Source organism: Pisolithus orientalis (assembly GCF_024613125.1).
Source record: "Pisolithus orientalis strain OTSU chromosome Unknown F5J12scaffold_19, whole genome shotgun sequence".
NCBI classification, from domain to species: domain Eukaryota; kingdom Fungi; phylum Basidiomycota; class Agaricomycetes; order Boletales; family Pisolithaceae; genus Pisolithus; species Pisolithus orientalis.
In genome coordinates this window covers 34085-57327 of record NW_026260800.1, presented here as the reverse complement: position 1 = coordinate 57327, position 23243 = coordinate 34085, and the positions used below count along the sequence as shown (strand labels likewise).

The 23243-nt window shown below is 47.0% G+C and overlaps 1 protein-coding gene across 1 annotated transcript; it reads left to right on the top strand.

Moving 5' to 3' along the window:
* Nucleotides 1–9065: 9065 nt before the first annotated feature.
* Nucleotides 9066–9457, top strand: F5J12DRAFT_783617 (uncharacterized protein; the record flags this gene model as incomplete). Its single annotated transcript, XM_051742876.1, has 2 exons — nt 9066–9153; nt 9195–9457. The coding sequence occupies 2 exons, from the start codon at nt 9066–9068 to the stop codon at nt 9455–9457; spliced, it is 351 nt and encodes a 116-aa protein (XP_051598816.1).
* Between the last annotated feature and the right edge of the window lie 13786 nt (nt 9458–23243).

The window sequence follows — 23243 nt, the reverse complement described above, 5'->3', positions numbered from 1 at the left end:
ACCTGGACTTCAACTATTAGTCTCAGCACAGCCTCTGTGGCTGTCCCACCTTGCTAATCCTCTTGCTAATAGCTTACCAACAAGTCTGGCTTCATGTTTGTTACTCTGGACTGGCCTCATGTATTTAACCCCTGTACATACTTCATAGCACTCCAGTCAGAATATCAATTTAGTATTACCCTCAATTCTGTACCACACCACAAGTCTACTCTATAGCTAAGGCCAAGCCTTAAGCTATCCCTGGCCTCTGTCCCAGACCTCTCCCCAGCTTGCATAAGGGTACAGCACATAAGCTGAGACCAAGGGAGGTAGATCCAACCCTGGACCAGCTTCCCCCTGTGTGCACCCCAAGACCAGTTGGTTTCCCATGCTACCAGTCTTATTCCCACACTTCCAGCCTTAAGTCCAGTCCTCCAGACTTAGCCCCTGACTGTTATGCCCAAGTGCGGTGACTTCTTCAAATGGAATAGGCATGAAGTGTGTGAGGTGGGAGTCTACAGGCCGAACTTGTCATAACCCCTATGGCTGAGTTATTGCGATAATCCGTCAAGGGTTCCATCTGCTGGCAAGTCCCTAAGGTTGTTTGTGTGGAGAAAGAACAAGGATAAAGCAAAGGGATGAAGCTCAGTTGCAAGCTATCGAAAAACTGCGGTTACAGGACAAAGTACAGAGGATTATATACTCCTAAGTATGAGTACCATACCAGTCGCGACAGACGTGTCATGATGCATATCTGCAGTAATCAACAGAACTATCACTGAAATAAATATGAGTCAAGCAGTGTCAATGATGAGGGTAGGGAGGCAATGAAGGCTATACCAGCTGGCGCAATCAATGCGCAGCAAGGAGCCTGACACCAGAGCTATAGTACAACAAACAGGCAATATAAATGAGTCAAAGACGAGTCATCAGAACAACAAATGAACAAGTTGTCCATCAGAGAGGGTGGTGGAATACCGGATCACAGTGGCAACACAGTCTTGACAGGTATTGGAAATACCTCGACAGCCAGAGATCTGAAAGTCCCCTGGAGCATTCGAGCCCCTAGGATGGCAACAATTATGAGTGATGCAACAAGGCATGTGATGCATGTGACCATGAGAAGTCGAAAAAGGAAGGACCCCTGGTGGAAGCATAACATCACCCCCCCTCTAAGGTCCTCAGACCCTTGAGGACGGACCAGAAGTCGCATTGGCAGGACAGGAGGATAGGGGTCTGCGAGTAGTATAGATGCAGGAGCGAGTTCTATTGGTGATGGGCGACGATGGCAATGGAGTCGGTGGTTCTTCAAGAGCTGGAGTAAAGCGGGAGCCATGTCCATTGCGGCATGACCAATGTCCCAGGTAATGGCACTGGTAGCATGCATGTTGATAAAGGACATGGTCTGGCAGGATGGGGGACTGTCCTCCGAGATAGAACCGAAGTTGATCAGCAGGTATGGGGACAAAGGGAGTCACAGGGGGAGGATCAGAGGCATGGACAGTGTTGTGGTAGTTTTTATGGGATCCTGCCCATGATGCATCCTGCAATAAAACCTCCCAAGTGGAGTTGTGAGTCCCTGTACTGACCCAAGCACCAACCTCTTTAAACAGGTCGCCAGAGTCAACGAACCCTAACTCCAGGGCACACCAATAGTTCTTCTTCTCCTGATCCGTCATGTCTTCTTTTTCTTCCGAAGCCAATGGTTCCTCTTGCTTTGGGATGATCCAGTCAAGGATCCAAGCAGCGGGCAGTGCCAAGAACTCCCCTATCTGTTGTTGACATAAATGATGATAAGCCCCACCAGTGACAGCCTCAGTAAGATCCAGATGCCTTCTCCAGCATGTTGATCATGATAACTTCAGACAGAGGGGCGGTCCCACTTAATTTCCGGGTTCGGATCTTCGACACAAGCCCATTGATCACATCTGACGTTCTGTAGATTTGAGACAACAGCCCAAAATACTCAACCTGTTCTGGTGAGCACCTGTTAATGTTGTCCCCATCATGGAAGACATCAAGTGCCCTAACAACATCCAAGTAATCACTTGCTGAGATTGGTAGTCACTGCTGGTCAAGCTGGGCAGTGGTGGCAGTTGCAAGAAGGTCGAGGGCTGCGCATTGAGTGCTGTCGGAGTAGGTGGTAAAGGCAGTGCATAGGTAGGGAGGTTCAGCAGCATTGGTGCTACCGGAGGCGGCTGCTGGACTATTGGGGTCATTGTCAACTCGCATCTTACCCTTTCCCTTGTGGTTACTGTCCTCTCGAAGGGGGACTCTGGCCTTGGGGACTGGGATGCGTTTGACTGAGAATCCTGACAGTGGATATGATCTGCGAGCTCTGGAGACAGGGGGTGATAGCAGACTGGATTGAGAGACGGGTGAGGAGAAGCTGGAGACATGAAGCCAGTGGGGGATGTTGGAGGTGAGGTTGGGGCATAGACAGCGATGGGGGGAATGAGCCCATCATCGTTGGCATTGTAAAGGGATTCTGCGGGGATGGGGAGGTTGGCATAGGTGTTTTCTGTATTAACGGAGCAAGGGGAATCCATCTAGCTTCAAAGGTGTCGAGTGAGCTTGTATTGATCAAGGGCCTCAGACCCATGTTCTTTTATATGTTCTTCAGGTTCCCATGTATTTGACAAATGCAGGAACCCTTTCCACTTGATCAGATACCAGCATTTTCCCCTGCAACCATCAGTTTTATGATTAAGGATAGATTCCACCTCCCATTCGATCTCATCATCCACCAATTTGGGTAGAGGGGCTGCAGGCACAGTGCCATAAGTTTCATTTTCGATGAAAGGGAAGATCTGGGAGGCATGAAACACAGGATGTACCTTCCAGGTTGATGGAAGGTCCAATTGGAAGGCGACCGGTGACACAACCTGAGTCACTTTAAATGGCCCGAGACATCGGGGCACAATCTTGTCACATTGATTCTTGATATGGAGGTGACTGGTATCCAGGAGAACCTGATCTCCTATCTTAGGCATGACATAAGACCCTTTTGAGCGCAAACACATCAGGTCCTGTGCCTTCTTGTGTGCAAGTGCAGTGACGTCTCGGCTTGAAGCCAACCTTTCTAGCCTTTCATCTACAGATGGTACCAGAGTGAGGTGAACCTCCAGGTAGGGAGAGGGGTCATAACTGAGCAGGAGTGAAAATGGAGTCATTTGATGGACAGAGTGTACCCACAAATTGTGGGTGAACTCGGCAGAAGGGAGTTTGGCAGCCCACGAGTTCGGAAACTTGGAGCAGTACAGCTGTAAATACCCTTCTACTTCTTGGTTAACACATTTGCATTCACCATTGGTTTGTGGGTGGTATCCAGACAAGAGTTTGGTTTTGACTCCTATTGCCTTGTACAACTCCTTGGTAAATGACAACACGAACTGGGGTCCACGATCCAAGATAACCGATTCTGGAACCCCATATTGGGAATAAATGAATTGATGGAAGAGTCGGGCTAGTCTGACGGAGTCAATTGTTTTATGACATGGAACGAACAGGGCAGCCTTTGTAAGTCCCTGATCGACAACTGTGAGAATAGAATCGTATCCTGCTTCTCCCGAGACAGGGAGATCCGTGATGAGATCCATTGATATTTGCTGGAACAGGAATGCGACTTTAGGGGCTTCATGCAGGACGACCAGCAGTGTCGGTGGATGAGTCACCACCTTAGTGGTTTGGCACATCAGGCACCCTGCAATGTAGGCTTTAATATCCTTTCCCATACCTTCCCACCAAACCTCCTTTCTCATTTTGGCAAACATTGCTTCCTGTCCAGGATGTCCTGAAGACTCGTGATCATGGTAAGTCCTCATGCAATGTCGTTGGTGTTCAGGGGGAATATAGAGGCATGTGGTTCCAAAGCATTTTGTTCCATCTTCTGCAATAGTGATGTTTTCCTGAGCTTCCAGCCCTGTAGAGTCCTTTGACACATCATTCTTGACGTGCTCATACAGGTCGGCCAAGATCGTGTAAACCCCTTTCACTCCTTTGGCTATTTCCTCAGAAGGGCGAGCATCAGGCAGCCAATTCCTTCTTGACTTTTCCTCAGATGGGCGGGAATATGGCTTAGAATTCAGCTTGGATCATGCGAGGCGAGTGGGGAGACATCCAACATGGCAGAGATGGTTTATTTTTAATTGTTTTTGTAGTTTTGTTATTGAAAACAAGGGTGAAACGAGGCAAATTTGGGGACCCACCCCCTCCGAAAGCCAGAGGTCTGGGGGAAGGACCACGGCCACTGGGGCGGGCTCTGCAACTTCACTCTTGCAAGAGAGAGTGTCGGCAGGTACTTGAAGATGGCCAGCCTGCCAGGAAAAGCAGATGGGGTACGACTGAATGGTTGTGGCCCATCATGCCTGATGAGGGGTGAGTTGCTGAGTCTCGTGGTAGTATTCAAGATTCTTATGGTCAGTGAAGACCACAGTCGGTTCGATGGGGGATAAGAGATAGGGGCAGAAAGCCTTGAGTGTGTGAATGACAGTGAGCATTTCCAAGTCATAAACTTGATAGCACTGTTCTGCACCAATGAGGGATTGGGAGAGGTATGAGCAGGGGTGCCATTCGTTGTCAGCCCCTCATTGTGTGAGTACTGCACCAGTCCCAAGTTTCAAAGTGTCCGTAAAGAGTGTGAAGGGCTTGGAGAAGTCTGGGATGGTGAGGACCAGAGTGGAGCATAACAAAGACTTTAGCCTGTCGAACACAGAGTTGCGCTCTGGAGTCCACTGATAGGACACCCCTTTCTTTGTAAGGTCATGGAGTGGGCAGGTGATGCTTGAGAAGGACAGGATGAATTTGTGATAGAAGTTGCAGAACCCCAGGAATTGGTGAAGTCCTGTAAGGTTATCAGGGGCTTCCCAGGTACTAATGGCATCAGTCTTCATCAGTGAAGTCTCCATACGCCCTTTTCCTATTATCATTCCCAAGAATTCTATTTCTTTGGCCTCAAAGACACATTTGCTGATTTTGAGGCACAAACCTTCCTTCTCGCAAATTGTCAGGAACTTGCGAACCTGAGTTCGAAGTTCTTCTCTGGTTTTGCCATGGATCACCACATCGTCCATGTATCCAACTTGCTTCCCTCTTTGGGACTCGAAGGTTCGATCCATATATCTCTGGAAGGAAGGTGGTGAATTGCACTGTCTGAAGAACATTACTGTAGGTTCAAACAGTCCTCTTGGCATGATGAATGCCCCTTTCCATTTGTCTCCTTCCTTAACCCGAAGATTGGTAAATCCCCAACAAATGTCAAATTTTGTGTAATATTTTGATTTGACTAGCTCATCGAACAGAGCCTGAGCATTTGGTAACAGGTGTGCATCCTGGATGGTAAATGAGTTCAGATAATGGTAGTCTTGAATTAACCGTTTCTTCCCATCCTTCTTGGCAACAAAAAACACTGGGGCTGCTTGAGGCAATGTTGACAGTCGAATCTTTTTGCATTTCAGATTCTCTTCCAGGAACTCATCTAAGATTTTTAGTTCATCAGGAGACATGGGGTATACTGTTGCCTTCTTGGGTTTGAAGTCCTCCTTTAGCCGGATTTCGTGGTCCAACCTGGGTTGATGGACAGGCAATGGGATATCTTCTTCTGAGAACACCTTTGTGAACTCTCGATACTCCACTGGAAGCCTTACCTCTTCCTTCTTGGCAGCTAGAGCAGCCTCGAGTTCTGTGGAGAGAGTTGTTTTGTTAACAGAAATGGGGATTTGCACCATTTCTACCGGTGGGTCTGGGAGAGACCCCTGGTACCAAGGTACCACCTGTTTGATGTAAGACTCAGAATCATGAGTGGCAACATACCCATCGTCCCAGCAAGAAATCTGTCCAGTATCCCAATTTATTCTTGGCTTGAATTCTTTCAGGAAGGGCATCCCCAGGAGGATGTGTTCCTTCCCTACCAAGGGACTGACGTAGCATTTGACCCATAAAACCAGGTTTTTGACTATCATCTTCAGGGTCACCTTTCTTGTAACCCACTTGATGTCCTTTCCGGTAAACAAAGTCATCTTGAACTTGCTCTTGACACAATATGTGGTAATTCCAAGTTTCTGAACGATTTGTTCCGAGATCAAGGAGACCTCAGCTCCTGAGTCGATACAGGCTATTATTCCTGCGCTGTAGTCTGGCAAATATACTGTCCTGATTGGAGAGGTCAATCACATAGTTGATTCATCATCTATAGAAGTACATTTAGCAGACAACATTGAAATGGGACCAACCGATGCAGGAAAATCATCGGTCCTTTCTAAAAATCCTTTCACAACCCGAACTGTTCCCTTTCTTCTGCCGTAGCTTCTTGTTCTCCTATATAGGCGACCTTGTGCCCATCTTGTTTGAGAACAATATGGATTTGAGGGAGTTCCTTGGGTTTGGATTTACAGTCACGCTTGTAGTGACCTTCAGCTCCACAATTGAAGCATTTCATTTCCAGTCCAGAATGTCTAACGTTCTGTTTGCATTTGTCGATGTCCATCACATCAGGATCTTGGGAACCTCCATGGTAATGAATGAACTTTCTTTCATACTGAGATTCCTTCCCTTCTAGGATATGCTTCATCGCAATCATGGTTCTCACTTCTCCTGTGCACTGTATCCACTTGATGACCGTGGAAGGGGTGTGCCCAGAATTGAGAATCCATTCACAATACTCTTTACTTAATCCTTTTCCGAAGAAGATCCCTGCTTCACATGATTCTTCTTTAAGTTGAGCCTTATTGACAAGCCCCATAAACTTGGCTATGTATGCCTCAAGTTCTCATTTGCCTTGAGTGATGTCAGAAAGGCATAGGATAGCGAGAGCAGTTTGATTGCCAGATTCAAATGTAGCTTTGAGATGGTCCATGAACCTCTGGAAGGTGTCCATGTAGTAGATGGTCCCGTTGAGAAGCTTGTTTTCATTTTGATAGTTCTCAGTGAATGAAACAGCAGCGCCTTTCATCATGTATGTGAGCGCAAATGAAATCTTGAAGGACTCCATGTTGTAAACATGCTTGTTTAGGTTCAAATAACCTTCAACCTGCATAACCCAGGTCTGAAGCCCATTGTGGCTTCCATCATATTCTCTGGGATGCCCAACATTGAATTCTTGACCTCTGTTGGGTGGGCAGCAATCATATGCATCGTCCAGATCAGCTGGGGCCTTACCCTTACTGGACCCTTCGACAGGGACCTCTGGGGGAATTACCTTTCTGAAGTTTCTGGCATACCAGGTGCATAATGCTGAGTCTGTAGGCATTCCTGTTGGAAAAGGGTCACTATTATGATTTACCATGGCCTTGTGAATTTCTTCTGCCATTGCGAGCCTTTGTTCTTCCAACCTTTGTCTCAGCTCCTCTTCGGAGATCGTCCTTGTAGGCTTCTCAGGGGCTGATTCTCCATGACCAAGTGTCATGGACATATCGGGTGACTTGCATGCTTCTTGTTCTTCCTTGAGGACTGATCCGAACAAAGTATCAGACTTCTGATTGTCTTCTTCTTCTGAACTAAGCGCAACTTCCGAATCCCTAAACCAGGATAGATAAGATAAGCGAGGATTGGTGGCAGTAACCGAGGGTCCTAGTCTTCCAAGTGGAATGGGCGGAAGCAGGGGATTTCTTCCGAGCCCAAGGGGATTTGGACGAGGAGGGACTGGGGGTCTCGATTTCTGAGGGTTAGACACTTTAACGAGAAGTGATAACAATGGCTGAGGGAGGATTTATTTCTTGAAAGAAACCTGTCAGTGTAGAGGTGTGATTGTGCATGAGTGGCTTTATGTGTAGGGAGACATGAGTGCTGACTCTAGGGAGGTGATCTATTAAAGCCTAATGGCTGCCTGTAGAGCAGTGGAGTTGATTGAGGGTAGAGGGGTGCTTCTCAATTTTGTTATTGACTCGTTAGTCAAGTTGAGAAGCACAGGTGGAGAAGGAAAGCAGGTTAGTCTTTACACTGAGGGAGACCAATGAGCCTTTGGTGTAGGAGTGGTTTGTTGAAGTTCAGTAACCAGGGACGAGTAAACTTTTCGCGAAGAGGTTGACAAGTCCCAAAAGCTGTGCAGAGTTTTTTGATTTTGTTATGCCCAAGTGTGGTGACTTCTTCAAATGGAATAGGCATGAAGTGCACGAGGTGGGAGTCTATGGGCCGAACTTGTTGTAACCCCTATGGCTGAGTTATTGCGATAATCCGTCAAGGGTTCTGTCTGCTGGCGAGTCCCTAAGGTTGTTTGTGTGGAGAAAGAATGAGGATAAAGCAAAGGGATGAAGCTCAGTTGCAAGCTATTGAAAAACTGCAGTTACAGGATGAAGTACAGAGGATTATATACTCCTAAGTACGAGTACCATACCAGTCGGGATGTGTATCCACAGTAATCAACAGAACTATCACTGAAATAAATATGAGTCAAGTGGTGCCAATGATGAGGGTAGGGAGGCAATGAAGGCTATACCGGCTGGCGCAATCAATGCGCAGCGAGGAGCCTGACACTGGAGCTATAGTACAACAAACAGGCAATATAAATGAGTCAAAGACGAGTCATCAGAACAACAAATGAACAAGTTGTCCATCAGAGAGGGTGGTGGAATACCGGATCACAGTGGCAACACAGTCTCGACAGGTATTGGAAATACCTTGACAGCCAGAGATCTGAAAGTCCCCTGGAGCATTTGAGCCCCTAGGATGGCGACAATTATGAGCGACGCAACAAGGCACATGATGCATGTGACCACGAGAAGTCAAAAAAGGAAGGACCCCTGGCGGAAGCATAACACTGACCTCTGGCCTCAATTCTGGTCCAACCAGACTTGGCCCCTGTCTCCTGGCCTTGACTTCAGTCACCTGGACTTAGCCCCTGTCACCCAGTCTTGAAGCCCAGTCACCCAAGGGTAAACCCATACTTGACAGGAGGTCCCTCAGCCAGTGTGCAAGGTAAGTCCCTGTGGGTTCACTGGGTAGTGTTATTGACACTATGGGAACATAGCAATCTCAGCAGGCCATTACTGAGGGTGAGGATGATGACAAGCTGAAGGCATCCATCCCCCCCAGGTTGGTACTGCATGTGGTGCACCATTAAGGGAGCTCCATGCTTTGGGCCAAGCAGCAAGATGTGCAATGAGTGTGCAAAGATGAAGCAAGGATGCAAGAAGTCCAGCAAGGGAGCTGGCAAAAGGGCACAGGCTGGTGCATCAGTAGGTGAGTGGCAGCTGCATTCCAATGTGCCCCAGGCTAACAAGGTGCAGTGCAATTGACTAAGGCACTGAAGGCCAGGCCATCCAAATGGGCCCACAATGATGATGTGGAGGTGGTCGAGACCCATGCATGTGGTAAGGGTAAGGCACCAGTGCATGGTGGGTTTGATGGCAAGACCACCTTGGATATCTTGCAAGCCCTCAGGATGGTCAGGGCCAAGGCTGTGGCTGTGCATGCAGCCAACCTTCGCCTTCAGGTCCACATCAAGCAGCTCTTGGAGGCTCTGGAAAAGCTGGGAGTAGAGTAGATGATCACACTGTATGTAGATCCCTGTTCATATTATTTCCTGCATTGCTGTTGTCCCATGCATCATGCACAGAAATACATCAAGTCTTTTCTCATCTGACATGGTTGCAACATAAGGCACTGTGAAGGACTTCTGTCCACTCAGCAAGGAACTGGCCCTGAATTGGCCATGGTATCATAGAGTGCATGGGGTACTGCCTGACTTGTCTTCTTTGTGTGACTTTTGACTTCTCTTAGTGATGAGTCCTCTAGTATGGTCTTGATGGTAGGATGTGATGGATTCTTGAAGAGGGAGTGAAGGGACTGTTTATTGGGTAACTGGGGTGGTCTTTGTGTTTCAACTGCAAGGAGACAGAAGAAGAATTGAAAGGAAAATAGATCAAGGGGCACATGCTGACTGCATGTTCAAAGAAGAAATGTGCAGGGTGGTTGTGAGTATCTGCAGTATAGAGCAGCCAAGGATGGCATCAGTGAGTCTAGTAAGAGAGATAGGAGAAACATTGTTTTAGCTATATACTTATTTGGTGTTTTGTTATTTTTCTGGACAGTTTTGGACTTTTTGTTAGTGGTTGTTATGTGTTTTGAGTGAGGACTAGCTATCAGTAGGATCACCAGATGAAACCCAGGGTGGAACAGAGGTCTCTGGCCAAAACCCAGGGTAAAACAGATAAGGGGAAATGAACTGTGTTTAGTATCAGATGAAGTGAGTGGTATGTGGGTCACCCCTGCAGGGGACTTTGAGCACTGACTGTCTCCAGTCAGTATGGGAGAAGGAACAAGAGTAGCAGAAGAAACTGCAGAGGGGCAGGTGAAGCTGTGGAAGGAGGTAAGGGTATTGTGGGAGAAGAGGATATGGAGGGAGGGCATGATGGACAAACTGTGGATACTGGAAAGGGTGGATAGTCAGCTGTCTGAGGCAAAAGCCTCTACCTCATCATCAGTGGGGTCATCCTCAGCCTCCTCAAGAAGGTGGTCTAGTTCTTTGTCATCCAACCCAGTAATGCAAGTCATGCTTGTGTGGGTTTGAGACTGCAGGTAGTAAGGAAGTAAGTGGAATGTGGTGAGGTGGAGTCTGGAGATGGAGCCATCCAACTCAGCCAGCAGGTATGAGCCTCCAGTGGTCTGACAAAGGACAACCATGGGGCCAGTGTACTGTGGCTTCATCTTCTGGTTCAGCTCTTTCTCTATGTGGGAGTTATGAATGAGCACAAGAGTGCCAGGAGCAAAGTTATGGTCTTTAATGTGATGCTGAAATGTGGCTTCAAACTGCTGGACAGACTGGAAGCATGTGTGGAGGACATTACCATGGACCTGGTCTAGGTCATCCTGACACTTCTGTAACTGGCATGCACACCAAGCAATCAGTTTTGTGGTAGTCAGTGGTGTTGCATCATCACAGGATAGGGGTAAGAGTAAGGTAGCCTCAGCAAGGTTGAACAGGAACAGCAGCTTGACACCCATGCACCATGAAGTAAGGGGACAAACCCATAGACTTCAGAATGGTGACTCACTTGGCCCAGAACACAGAGTGCATGACAGTGTGCCAGTGGTGGTTGTCATTCTTGCAGCTCTTCATGATAGCCTTGCACACATCATAGTGGTGACACTCTACAATGCCATTAGCCTGAGAGTTGTAAGGAGAGATACAGATGTGACAGATATGATATTGCATGGCTAAGGCATCTAAGGCTTGAACAAATGTGGGCCCATTGTCAGTGACAATCTCAGTGAGCAGACCCCAGTGGCATAGAATGTCCTCAAAGATGAAGGACACAAGCACAGTGCTATTTTCTGTGCACAGCATGCACCATTCAGGATATGAGGTAAGCATGCAACAAGCCTGTACTATGTAGTGGTAGCTGCTGGCTTTGGGCATTAGCATTGTGTCAATGTGAGCATTATGAAACAGGCCCCCTATCATGGGCACAGTGGGAGGGATATGAAGCTTCTGTGTCTGGCAGATCTGGCATTCATGACAGGTGTGAACATACCACTTCACATCCTTGACAAGAAGAGGCCACCAAAAGTGGAGGAGGAGGTGGGTGCAGACCATGAAGACTCCTTTGTGCCTGAGGTTGTCATGTGCTGCTTTGATGAGACAATACCACTTGGACTAGTTGCCATCTAGGAGGAAGAAGTGGCTGGCCAAATTAAAGAAGGACAATTACTGTGCATCAGTAAGGTCAGGAGGTTGCTCACAGGTCACAAGGAATGTGCAGATCATTTCTATCTTTGCTTCATGTGCACAAGCCTTTATGGACCATGGAATGGCAGGGTTGTCAGGGGTATCAGAAGGGTTATCAGTATGATCAGTATGGGTGGTCACAGAGAATACAAGATAGAAGGATGCAGGTGGTGGGAGGCTCACCTGATGATAAGTGGGTGGCAGCAAGGAATGATGATCTTGATTGGAAAGGGACATGGGAGGTGGGCAGTCATTGACAACCTCTGTAGAGAAGGAGTAAAAATGGTCTAACCAATCCTCATGGTCATCATCCTCTGGCAGATCAAGTTCTGACCACAGATGGCAGGACAGGCCATCAGGACCAGCATGCCTGTCCATGGGAACATGGACAAGTTTGAACAAGAAGAGGAGGACATCAGTGATCCACTAATTGATCATCATGTTAGGCTGCAGATCTGGGTTATTTATCATGCCCTTAATATACTTTGCATCTACCTCCACAGTGAAGTTAGTAAGGCCAAAGATGTATACATGTACTGCATGCAACATGTGGAAGAGACTGTACAACTCAAGCTTAACCTGGGAGTAGTGGCTTTCCACTTCATTGAGGGTGATGGATCCAAAGTGACTAGGGTACCATTTGCCATCTTCACCAAGTTGGTAGAGGATGTGCCAACTGTGACAACTGAAGTGTCAACTGTTAAAATTACTTCATGACCACACTCATAGCCAATCCTTCAGAGTGTGGGAAAATTTACAATTTCGTCCTTGGGTCATTGCATGGCAGTGTGTTGTGGTTTGTCCCATGTGAATGGTACATCTTTCCACATGAGTGTGACCAGCAGCCACACAATCTTGGCAAAGTCTTTGATGAAGATTTGTAGTACACTGCAGACACTGAGGAAACCATGAACCTGTGTCAGGTTGCAGCACTCAGGCCAGTCATGGATCTTTTGCACTTTTCTTTCTTCAGGAACATGACCTTCAAAGGTGCACTTGTGGCCAACAATCACAGTGGACAGAGCAGCTAGCATGAACTTCATTGCCAAGATGGTGGCTCTGACATTCTGCAAATGCTGGAGGATGCAGTTAATGACTATACAGTGATTCCAGATAAATTTCCAAATCCCAGGATTCTCTGAGATAGTCTCATAGGAACCATCTGCACACTGATAGTGGGTTGTCTCAGATTTCACAGGGACATCATCTATGAAAGGCAAGGTATGATGCAGGATCTCATCTTGGAGGACAAATGCAGTATCTCCCTGGTATACCTGTACTGTGTTCACATGACCTTGCAGCAGAGTAGTAAGCCAATGTGGTCCAAGGGGGGTACTGAAGGTGGTGAGGTCACAGGAATCAACATGAAGTGTGCACTGGTCATACCCAGAGTAGAGGTCCATCATCACATACACCACATATCCAGTGAAGGACTCTGTGAAATGTTCTACAAGAGGTGGGACAGATGCATTGCAGATGGTCACTACATTCAGGGGCTGTAAGTCATGCACAAGGCAAAGAGACTTTCCATCTTTCTTTACTATGCTGAACCAGCAGGAGCAGTAAGCCACTGTAGAAGGTTCATACATGCTGGACTTGATGTGATCTTTAATCATGTCAATGACCTGGGCATGTATCACACTTGGGATGGGGATATTGCATTGGACCCAAGGCATGTGTGGAATTGTAGGGATCTTTACAGGTGGGAAATAGTGTTCATCTAGGTGTCCATGCTCTGTAATGTCCCAAGTGAATGTGGGCTCATGGACTGAAATGAGCCAAGTCATGAGTTTGAGTTCTTCTGGCCAAAGCCAATCTGCAGGATCAAGGTCAAGGTCTGTGGCCCATTCAGCAGTGAAGTGGATGCCTGGAGCTGAAGTCTGGCAGGTGTGTAGGGAGTGGTTGGAGACCAGTGAGCAGATTGTCAGGCAGGCTGTGCATGATGTGCTATTCTTCTGCCATTGGGGCAGGTACTGTCCAAACTTTCTTGGCAACTGGCTTGTAAATGAGAGTGTGAACCATGGGGTCTAGTTGATAAACACTGTCAAAAGTGGCTATAGCAGAGGGGTTTAGTATTGTCTGAGTGGAAGAGAGGAAAGTGAAAGCAGGCAAGGGTATTCTGGTGGGTATGTTCTGCAGTGTGAGTGCCACAGGCGAAGGGAAGTTCATTGAAGTGAAGGCTAGAGATGAGACTGTGGGACTGAGGAATGGATAACAGCAACTGAACAGGAAACAGGATGTCTTAGTAGGCTCTCCCTGACTGTTTGGTGGATCATTGATACTCAAAAACACCATTTGACTATACTCTGGTGGCTATGGCAGTGCTTGCTGCACTTACAGTGCAGACAGCCCTTGCACCACAGGCATGTGGGCAGAGTGTACTCATGGCCATCATTTGGGTTGCAGAGAGTGATCTGCTGTCCACTGTTGGGATAATCATTTGTTACTGCACTCATAAGGAAGATGAATGGACATCCAAGGAGCATGTCAAAGTTGGCATGTTCAATTACTTGAACCTGGAGCATGACTGGTTTGGCTCCAAAGTCAAGTTTCAGGTTCTCTAGAATGCCTACAGTAGTGTCTTTAGACATGTTAGCAGAGGTCATAGTCATGAGATGATTGCAGTGCAATGGAAGCCCAATTTTTTCCCAAATGTGCCTGGGCATGGTGATGATTTCTGAACCAGAATCCAGTACACAATTGATTGTGATGTCAGTCCTGGGGACCTTGGCTTCAATGCAGTGGAGCAGTAGAGTGTGGTGAGCCACAATGGACTGTTGTCACCATGGATGACACAGTCTCCATATTTGCATGCAGTTTGTTGAGGGTTGTGGCTGGTCAGTTCATTTACTTGTACTCCCTCTTCATCATCACTATGAACTACCTCAATCTCATTTGTGGTGATGCATTTCACCATGGTGATGTCCCTGAACTGTTTGTGGAACTCAGGGGTTACTGTGAATAATTCTTTGACAGGTGAGGCAATGCTGGTCTCAAGTACATGCTCCACAATATGCTTGGGCATGGCTTTGTCTTCAAGAGGGAATGAGTAACAATACTGGCTTTGATTGTAAGCTGCTGGATATGGTGTTTGTGATGGGACAATTGCCATGGGAACAGGATCCTTGTGCACAGGCATCAGAGTGGGATTAGTTGGAGGAACATATGGTTTTGCAGCAGTGGATGTTGGTGCAGGTGCAGAGGGCTCAGATGCCTGGTGAGTGGCACACAAACTTTGAATGCCAGGGGAAATGATTTCCTCTTTGACAGTGGCTGCATGAGGATCAACTTGTGGAGGGTTGGCAGGATGTGCCGCAGATTGAGCTGTAATTTCAACTCTGTCAAAGTGCACTTTCTTTCCATGGGAGATGACTGCTCCCTTGTTACCTTTATCTGCTTGGTAGGTAGCCCAAGCTTGAGTGACATACACTTGGAAGTTGGGGTCAGCTAAGTCTGTGACAGGTTCATTGACATCTTGGACAGTGTTTAAAAAGGCAGAAGGCTGGATCTCCAGCTGCATGTCAACTTTGGGATGAGCAATGCAGAAAAGGTTGGCAGTGCCTTGTGCAGCTGTGTTGCATGGAGCAGCAGGAGTCACAGTGCATGCACTGGCCTGGTCTCTGTCAGCCATGATGCAGTCAACAGCCTCTCTCAGTGAGTTACATTCAGGGAAGCATGGGATTCAGCTCCTGTCTGCAAGATAGAGATGGTTGTCTGTACCCCTCATGATCTTACTGGTGTGGATATAAACTTCAACGAGCATGCACATCCTTGTCCAGTGGTTGGGGTCTGCACAGAAACTGCAGCCAGGTCTGCATTGCTGTGGTGGGTGCTGCATCTAGAAGTTGTATTCTTGTTTGACAACAGTGCCAGCAGGTGGTGCTTGCAGCATGTAAGCTGGTGAGGCTGTGGCAGACAATGTCAGTAGTGTGCTACAGAGAGTGGATCCTGCAAGAGGAACTTAGCAGCTTTGATGACTTCTGTGAGCAGGCAAGGGTCATCTGGGTGGAGGTCAGTGCAGACAATGGAGAGTCAATGGTGAATACAATCTGTGATGGCCCTTGGGAAGCCATTCAGGAACATGGAATCCTGTTCCATCTCTGCAAGCTTTTTAGTTTTAATGAGCAGGGCAGAAATCTTAGCAAATTTCTGCTGGTATTCTCCAAGGTCATCCTGGTTTTGCATAGGTTTGGACTGATATTCTTTGACAAGGTACTGCAAATCTGCACAACAGTAGCAGTCATCACCTTCGCAGCCAGGGTACAAGCCCTTAACAGTGACTACAAAGGCATCCCAGTTGTTGGCCATGGGTGTGGCTTCTGGAAGTGTTGGCCAGACCTTGGCTTCTTTGAGGTCAGCATAGCGGATTGCAGCTCTGATCTTGCCATGGCCATTGAGAGCAGTGAGAGTAGCAAGGAAGTCAATGTCTTTGAGGTAGTGTGGAAGCTGCATGGGGGAATCTCTGCTAAATTTAGGTGAGTTTTGTGTACCATGGAGTGGCATCTGAAACTGAGAATTAGCCATTGGTGGGTTAACCTGTGGTGGCAGTGCTGGATTGGTAATGGGTGGAATGGGTATTGGTTGCAGATGCAGAGTGGTTGGTATGGTGCACAAGCAGACGGGTGGAAGTGCTGGCAGGTTACTAATTGGCTGATGGGTGGTCTGTGACCAAGTGAATGGTTGTGGCAGTGTGGCAGATGGAACTGAGAGTCTGCATATAGATTTGGAGGCATCAAAGAGACAGGAAAAAGAAGGCATTGGTGATGATGAATCAGATGATGTGACAGGTGTTAAAGGTGATGGCAGGGTTTTGGGTCTTCAGGGAGTTGAGTGGATAAAGCCACCAGGAAAATCAGGGGCAGTGAGATCCAGGTGATCCAGTGTGACAGATATCCAATCTGCCAAAATATCAGGAGGAGTGATTGCAGGTAGTACCCATGGAATGTCAGTGGGTAATTGTGGATGACCCAGTGTTATGGGTGAAACAGGGCAGAAGAGGTTGGAGCCTTCTGACAGGTTGAGATTTTGAAAGTGCAGGCATAAATTTTCTAGTTCAGTGCATTTGGCAGTGCACCTGAGCAACCTTCTGGAAGCAACAGCAGAATCCCTCACAGTGGGCTCCTGTCATATCCATGACTCTCAGACTCAATCCCAGCCCAGTCTGGACCCCTAGCCCCTATCTCCAGTCAAGCCTGGTCCTGGTCCAGCCTAGAAAACCCAACTCTGGCCCTAGATAACCCAACTCCAGCCTGAATAACTCAAGTCCAGTGTTTTACCCCTATCTCCAGTCCACTCCAGCCTCCTGGCCTTGTGCTGCTCCACCCTGGTCCTCCCAGGTCCATGTCCAGGTCACCTGGACATAACTCCGGTCTGTTTTCCTTTGTTTGTACTATATTTAGTTTAGTCCTCTTGCCTGATCTCTGCTTACTGTACAAACCCTGTGTCCAACTCCAGTTATGCCAGTCACCCAGACTTTGGCTATTAGTCTTGGCACAGCCTCTGTGGCTATCCACTACTTGGTAATCATCTTCCTAATAGCTTACTAACAAGTCCAGCTTCATGTTCATTACTCCAGACCAGCCTCATGTATATAACCCCTGTGCATACTTCATAGCACCCTCAGTCAGAATATCAACTTAGTATTACCCTTGAACTCTGTACTACACCCTGAGTCTACTCTATAGCTAAGGCCAAGCCTTAAGCTATCCCCAGCCCCTGTCCTGGACCTCTCCCTGGCTTGCATAAGGTACAGCACATAAGCTGAGACCAAGGGAGGTAGATCCAACCCCAGACTGGCTTCCCCCTGTGTGCACTCCAAGACTGGTCAGTTTCCCATGCTACCAGCCTTGTGCCTGCACTCCTGGCCTTAAGTCCAGTCCTCTGGACTTAGCCCCTGACCTCTGGCCTCAACTCCAGTCCAACTGGACTTGGCCCCTGTCTCCTGGCCTTGACTTTGGCCACCTGGACTTAGCCCCTGTCACCTGGTCTTGAAGCCCAGTCACCTGAGGGTAAACCCATACTTGACAGCTCCAGTTGTAGGAAAAGTCCAAGTAGCTGTATAATACAAGCTAGATGTCTTGGATAACAACAATAAAAATGAAGGGAACAAATTGCTCATCCCAAGGGATTCTGGACTGCTGAGACTAGAAGGTGAGACCCAGCACATTATAGTGGTAGTGATTCATGACATGTGCAGCATGGTCTGCAGAGTAGTACTGGTGATGCAAGCAGTGTGGGTGGTGTGTGTAGTTTGTGCATGGCAGTATGCAAAACATGTGGTGTAGACAAAGTGGGAGAGAAACTTGTGGTGACCTTCCAAGTGCCAAAAGGTATCATTCTGTACCTAAGTACAGGGCTTTATAGTCCAGGCAAACCCAGAACCTAAGTAAGACAGGATACAAGTAAAGGAAAGCCATGTGACAGCACATACACACAAGACAGGCTGGAACAGAGGCCAAGGGTATACTACAAGTGCTAAAGGAATAGAGACTGATAAAAGAAAGAGTCCAAGGGAAAAGAAGTGACTGGAGCACAGTGGCTGTGGGTATAACATTGCATGAGAGGGAATGAGGGCATGGGGAGGTAGTGAGGTAGGTGGGAAGGCAGTATGCAAGTGGCAGTGTATGTGAGAGGTCTGGGCACATAATGACAGTCACAGAATGGTTGATGATAGAGGTTTATGCATCCAAGGAATGCAGATTCCTTGGGCATCTCTGGGCACTGTGTGTTGTTGCACTGCACCTGGAGCATAGATGCTTGGTGTCATGGCACTCAGTGCAACCTTCTTTGCATTGCCACTTGGTGCAGATGCACTTTCCTTCATCCCTGGAGAAAAGCACCTTGTGAATTTGTTCTGTGAAGGTGGGGTGCTTTTTGTCCCAGGTGGAGGTGGCCCTGCACTCAATGACAGGGTGGCATTGCCTTCTGAGGCAGACAGCACATGCTGGAAGTGGCCTGTTGTGGGGTTGATAATCAGAGGATGTGTTGTTGTGAAAGGACCTTTGGCACTTGTGGTCTGGATAGTCTGATGTAGGGAGCCATATACTCCCCAAGGCTGGAACAGGAATCTGTCACTAAGTTCTGCAGGCCTCTATGACAGACCCATTTCAGAATTTTTCCTGCTTGTGTCCTCATGTTTCCTCCTGACCCCTGTTGCCTTCAGAGTTTCTACTGACCTTCAGCATGTTGCTCAGTCATCAAAACACTGATCCAGAAATTCTGCATTTGCACAGAGTCACCCAGAATTCAACAGCCATGCCACCACTCAGCCATGTCACCAGTCATCCATGCCACTTACCTCTAAAAAAACTCTGGTTTCCCCTGTCACCCTAAATTCTGCAAGCTGGACTTTGTGCCAGTATGCTACACTCTGCCCTCCTGTGCCACTCAGCTCCACCTCCCACTGGTATGCATACTCTTGTTCTGTTGGAAGATACCCCTTATCATTGTCCTGTTCTTACTCTTGTCTACTACCCACCAGACTATTTCACCTGTATCTGTATTGTGCTGACATCTGATGTCCATTCTTTTATTTTCCAGTCTTTTAGTTTTTCTGCCCCACCTTACTCCAACTTGTACCTACTTCCCTTTTTCTATATAATTCCACCAGGATGTCGGAAATAGACCACCCATCTTTTGGAGTCACTATCCAAGTCATTTGCATGTCTAGGTGTTCAAAGTGTCTGCTGTGTACTCTGCATCTACTGTGTCTTCTGCATTTCTGTGTCTTGCCTCCATGTCTCACAAGTCTCAGATATACTTCTTCATGCCAAGGTCATCACTTGGAATTTTGCAAACAAGTCTACTCACTCCCAATTCACCTATATCTCTGCAGAATTAAATTCCATGCCCCACATTCAACTCCTTGATTGACTCTACCATCATATTCTACATCTCCTTCCTACTCAGCACCCCTTGGGTTGAGCCTAGGGATTACCCTGCAGCTTCTCCCCCCCTAATCACATGCTACCCAGAGGTAGTGTCCCACATTGTTTTGGAGCCCACTGTGAGGGGTCTGTAGATCTGGAAAGGAGATCCTTACAACCCACTCGTCAAAGAACCAAACTTGAAGAGCTCCTAGAGCCCTTCCACAGACTATCTATTTCTTCATCAGAAATCTTAATCCTGGTAGCTGATCCCAGAGATATTTCAGAGCCACACTCATCAGACTCAGATCTTGGTTTAGACAAGATCTTTCAGAGCTCAGAGCCCCCAGCATTTTACCCAGCATTTCCAGGAGGTTTTGACTTTGATGAACCCTTTGATCCTCCAGTGGAGCATCAAGAACTTTCACCTCTCTCAGAACTAACCTCGTCTTCATCCTCATTATCTAGTAATTCTGAACTCGCTGCCAAACAACTTCTTATCCCTTTGTGATTGCTCACTTTAATTCCTGCTATTGTTTCCCCTGCCCAAGTTCCCACTCAGAATACCTCAGTCACCCCACTCTTAAATTCTGCATCCATTCACATAATGTCTGGAGCTAGAGACATGCCACTCAGGGTCATACTGAAGACATCACTTGCTACCTTGAAGATGTCAAACCACTCTGCATTGAAGCTGGCCTTGACACTGGAAAAGATAAAATCCACTGGGTCATCCATTATGCCAATCACAATGAGGCGGAATTTTGGTCCACCTTAGACACTGCAACTGATGGCTTCAATGACTGGGATGCATTTTCCAAAGAACTCCTGAACTACTATCCAGGTGCCTCAGTGAAAGATCATCACTATACCAAAGCTGACCTCAAAACCTTACTCTACCATCAAGTTCAGAAACCTATGGGATTGCTGGAAGATCTCAGTAAATATGTCCAGGAATTTCAATGCATCCTTGGCCTTGTCCAGAAGAAGAAGAAACTTCCTGATGACTACATCAATGAGAAATTCCTTGAGGGGTTTCCCCTGAGGTTCTGGAATTCCTTGCTCATGTGATTGCAACTTTCTGACCTAGATCATGACAGCGATGAGCCTTGGGAGTTTGATCTGGTCTACAAGCACACTAACTACCTGCTCAGCAGAGCAAAATGAAATCTCCCTCAGCCTGATTCTTCAGCTTTGTTTCCCCAGAACTCCACACCCCCTTCTTCATTGACTGTTCCCACTATCTTAAAACATGAGTACATACAAGTCACCCAGCAACCTGCTTCTGCCCTGCCTCCTCAACAAGGTCAAGAAGGCCAATTCCATCATTCCTTCAATCCACAGTGTTTCTTCTGCAGAAGCACCAATGGTCACTGCACAGCAGAGTGTGCACTGTGTCATGAATACATACAAGCCAGGAAATGCACCCTGATAGGGGGAAGAGTATTTATGCCTGATGGTTCTGACATTCCTAGGATGGCTGCTGGCTGGAACTTTAAAGAAAAGATTGACAACTTCCTCACCATGCATGATTCTATCATCACCTCAGCAAACCTTGTCTCCATACAATGTCCTAGCCAGTCATCGAACTCATCTTGAGGACATGATACCCCACCTCATCTCATCAGCACAATGTTCTTCACTAATGAGGAATCCACAGAGTTTCAGGTTGACTTACATCCCTCCTCCTACCTAATCAACGAAGAACTAGAGAGTAATGCCGATGAAGAAGACCAGCATGCCCTGGCAAGAGCTTATGCACAAGTAGAAGAATTGAAAAATAATATCAAGAAGAAGAAGGTTGCTTGTTTCGATGGTGTAGATATTCCAGCCTGCTGTCTGCAAAACCCCACAACAAGTCCAGTGCCTGCTAATGCATCAACTGCCCCCAGGACAGTTGTTAATTCTGCACCAACCAATTCCATCCCTTCTACAGAGATCCCAGCCATTACTAAAACTCTGGTCATCTCTAGTCCCACAGATCTCTGGAAATCCAAGCCTATGAGAAATTCTGCACCCCAATTTCATTATCAAAGCAGTTTCAACAAAGCAGTGGCTACCAAATGACTCATAGACCAAGTCTTGGATGCAAAGATGGAAATTTCCACTAAAGATCTCTTAGCCATCAGCCCAGAGATTTGCAAGCAGGTTAGAGAGCTAGCTGCGACAAAGAAGATAACCATTGGGAGTTTAGAAACAGCATCAGAAGCTTCTGCCTCTGCTACCTGGGCATCCTATGAACAGTATTGGGTCAGAGACACAGAAGGGAAGTGTGTAGGCCCCACTACTGCACCATTACATGCTGTCAATGGCATCCTAATGGACAAACATCACATTGAATGTATCCTGGACAGTGGATGTCAGGTAGTGGCCTTGAAATGGGAGTTGTGGGAAGCCTTAGAGGCCCCCCTCCATACTGACATGACTATGACTCTGGAGGCCACTAACCAATCCAAAGAAAGCACCCTTGGGGTCATGGAGAATGCCACCTTGCACATAGGAAATGTCAAGGCCCATCTACAAATCCAAGTCATTGACCATGCACCTTTCAACTTACTGCTCAGTCAACCCTTCTTCTGCCTACTCTCCAGCATCCTCCATGATTTCCCTGATGGAGAACAGTCTCTAGAAATCCACAACCCTAATTCCAGGAAACAAGTTTTAATCCTGACATGACCTTGCAACAGACTGCATCCCTTTCCACATTTCATAAATTCCAAAGATGAAGAAGACTCCTTCACACAAAAACAAATGTGTCACCATATGAAACAGCCTGAGCAGGGTTTTTAGTGTTGGTAGATGACTTGTCTGGATCATGAGGAGACCATGATAATCTTTTCTCTATGTGTTCTCTCTACATTTCTGATCCTCCTTTATTACCTTCAAAGACTACTACCCTTTTAACTACAGACACTTTCAAAAATTCTGCCATGGCATTTATCTATGATTTACAAAGCAACAGTATGCTCCCCATTGATCCCTTTGATATTAGTTCCATCTCTCTGACTGACCCTTTCTTATTTTTGACTGCTACTACCATTTCTCCACTGACAATCTCTGCCTTACACTCTACTTATCAGCTTGATCCTGTTTATCATGTCTTAAAGTACAAACCTGTAGCAAGGAAGGTGAGGCCAATACCAACATCAATGCCAGCAGAATTCCAGGTAGAGCATTGGGAGGCCAAAGACCCACTCATGGATCTGCCTGTTTTACCTAATCCCCCACCATTCATCCCAGGTTCCAGGTTTACTCAGGAAAGAGCTGACAAGCTCAATCTGGACCCAGAAAGGTTCCTTTGGCCTACAGAGTTAGACCTAGTACAATGGCTGGTCAAGACACATGAGGCCATCTTCACTTGGGATGCTTCGGAAAGAGGGACCTTTTGAGAGGACATGTTCCCACCCTTGAAGATACCTATGCTAGCCCACAAACCCTGGGTGAAGCAAAATATTCCCATTCCCCCTGCTATTTTCCATGAAGTCATTAACATCATCAAAGAAAAGATTTCTGCAGGAGTTTATGAACTGTCTACCTTGTCCTATCACTCAAAATGGTTCTGCATAGTCAAGAAGGATGGGAAATCTCTGTGCCTCATCCATGACTTACAACCTCTAAACACCATTTCTATCCAGGACTCAGCCATTCCCCCCTTCATCAATTCAATTGCTGAAGCCTTCGCTTGCCATTCTGTCTACAGAATTTTGGATCTTATGGTCAGATACAATCATCGCACC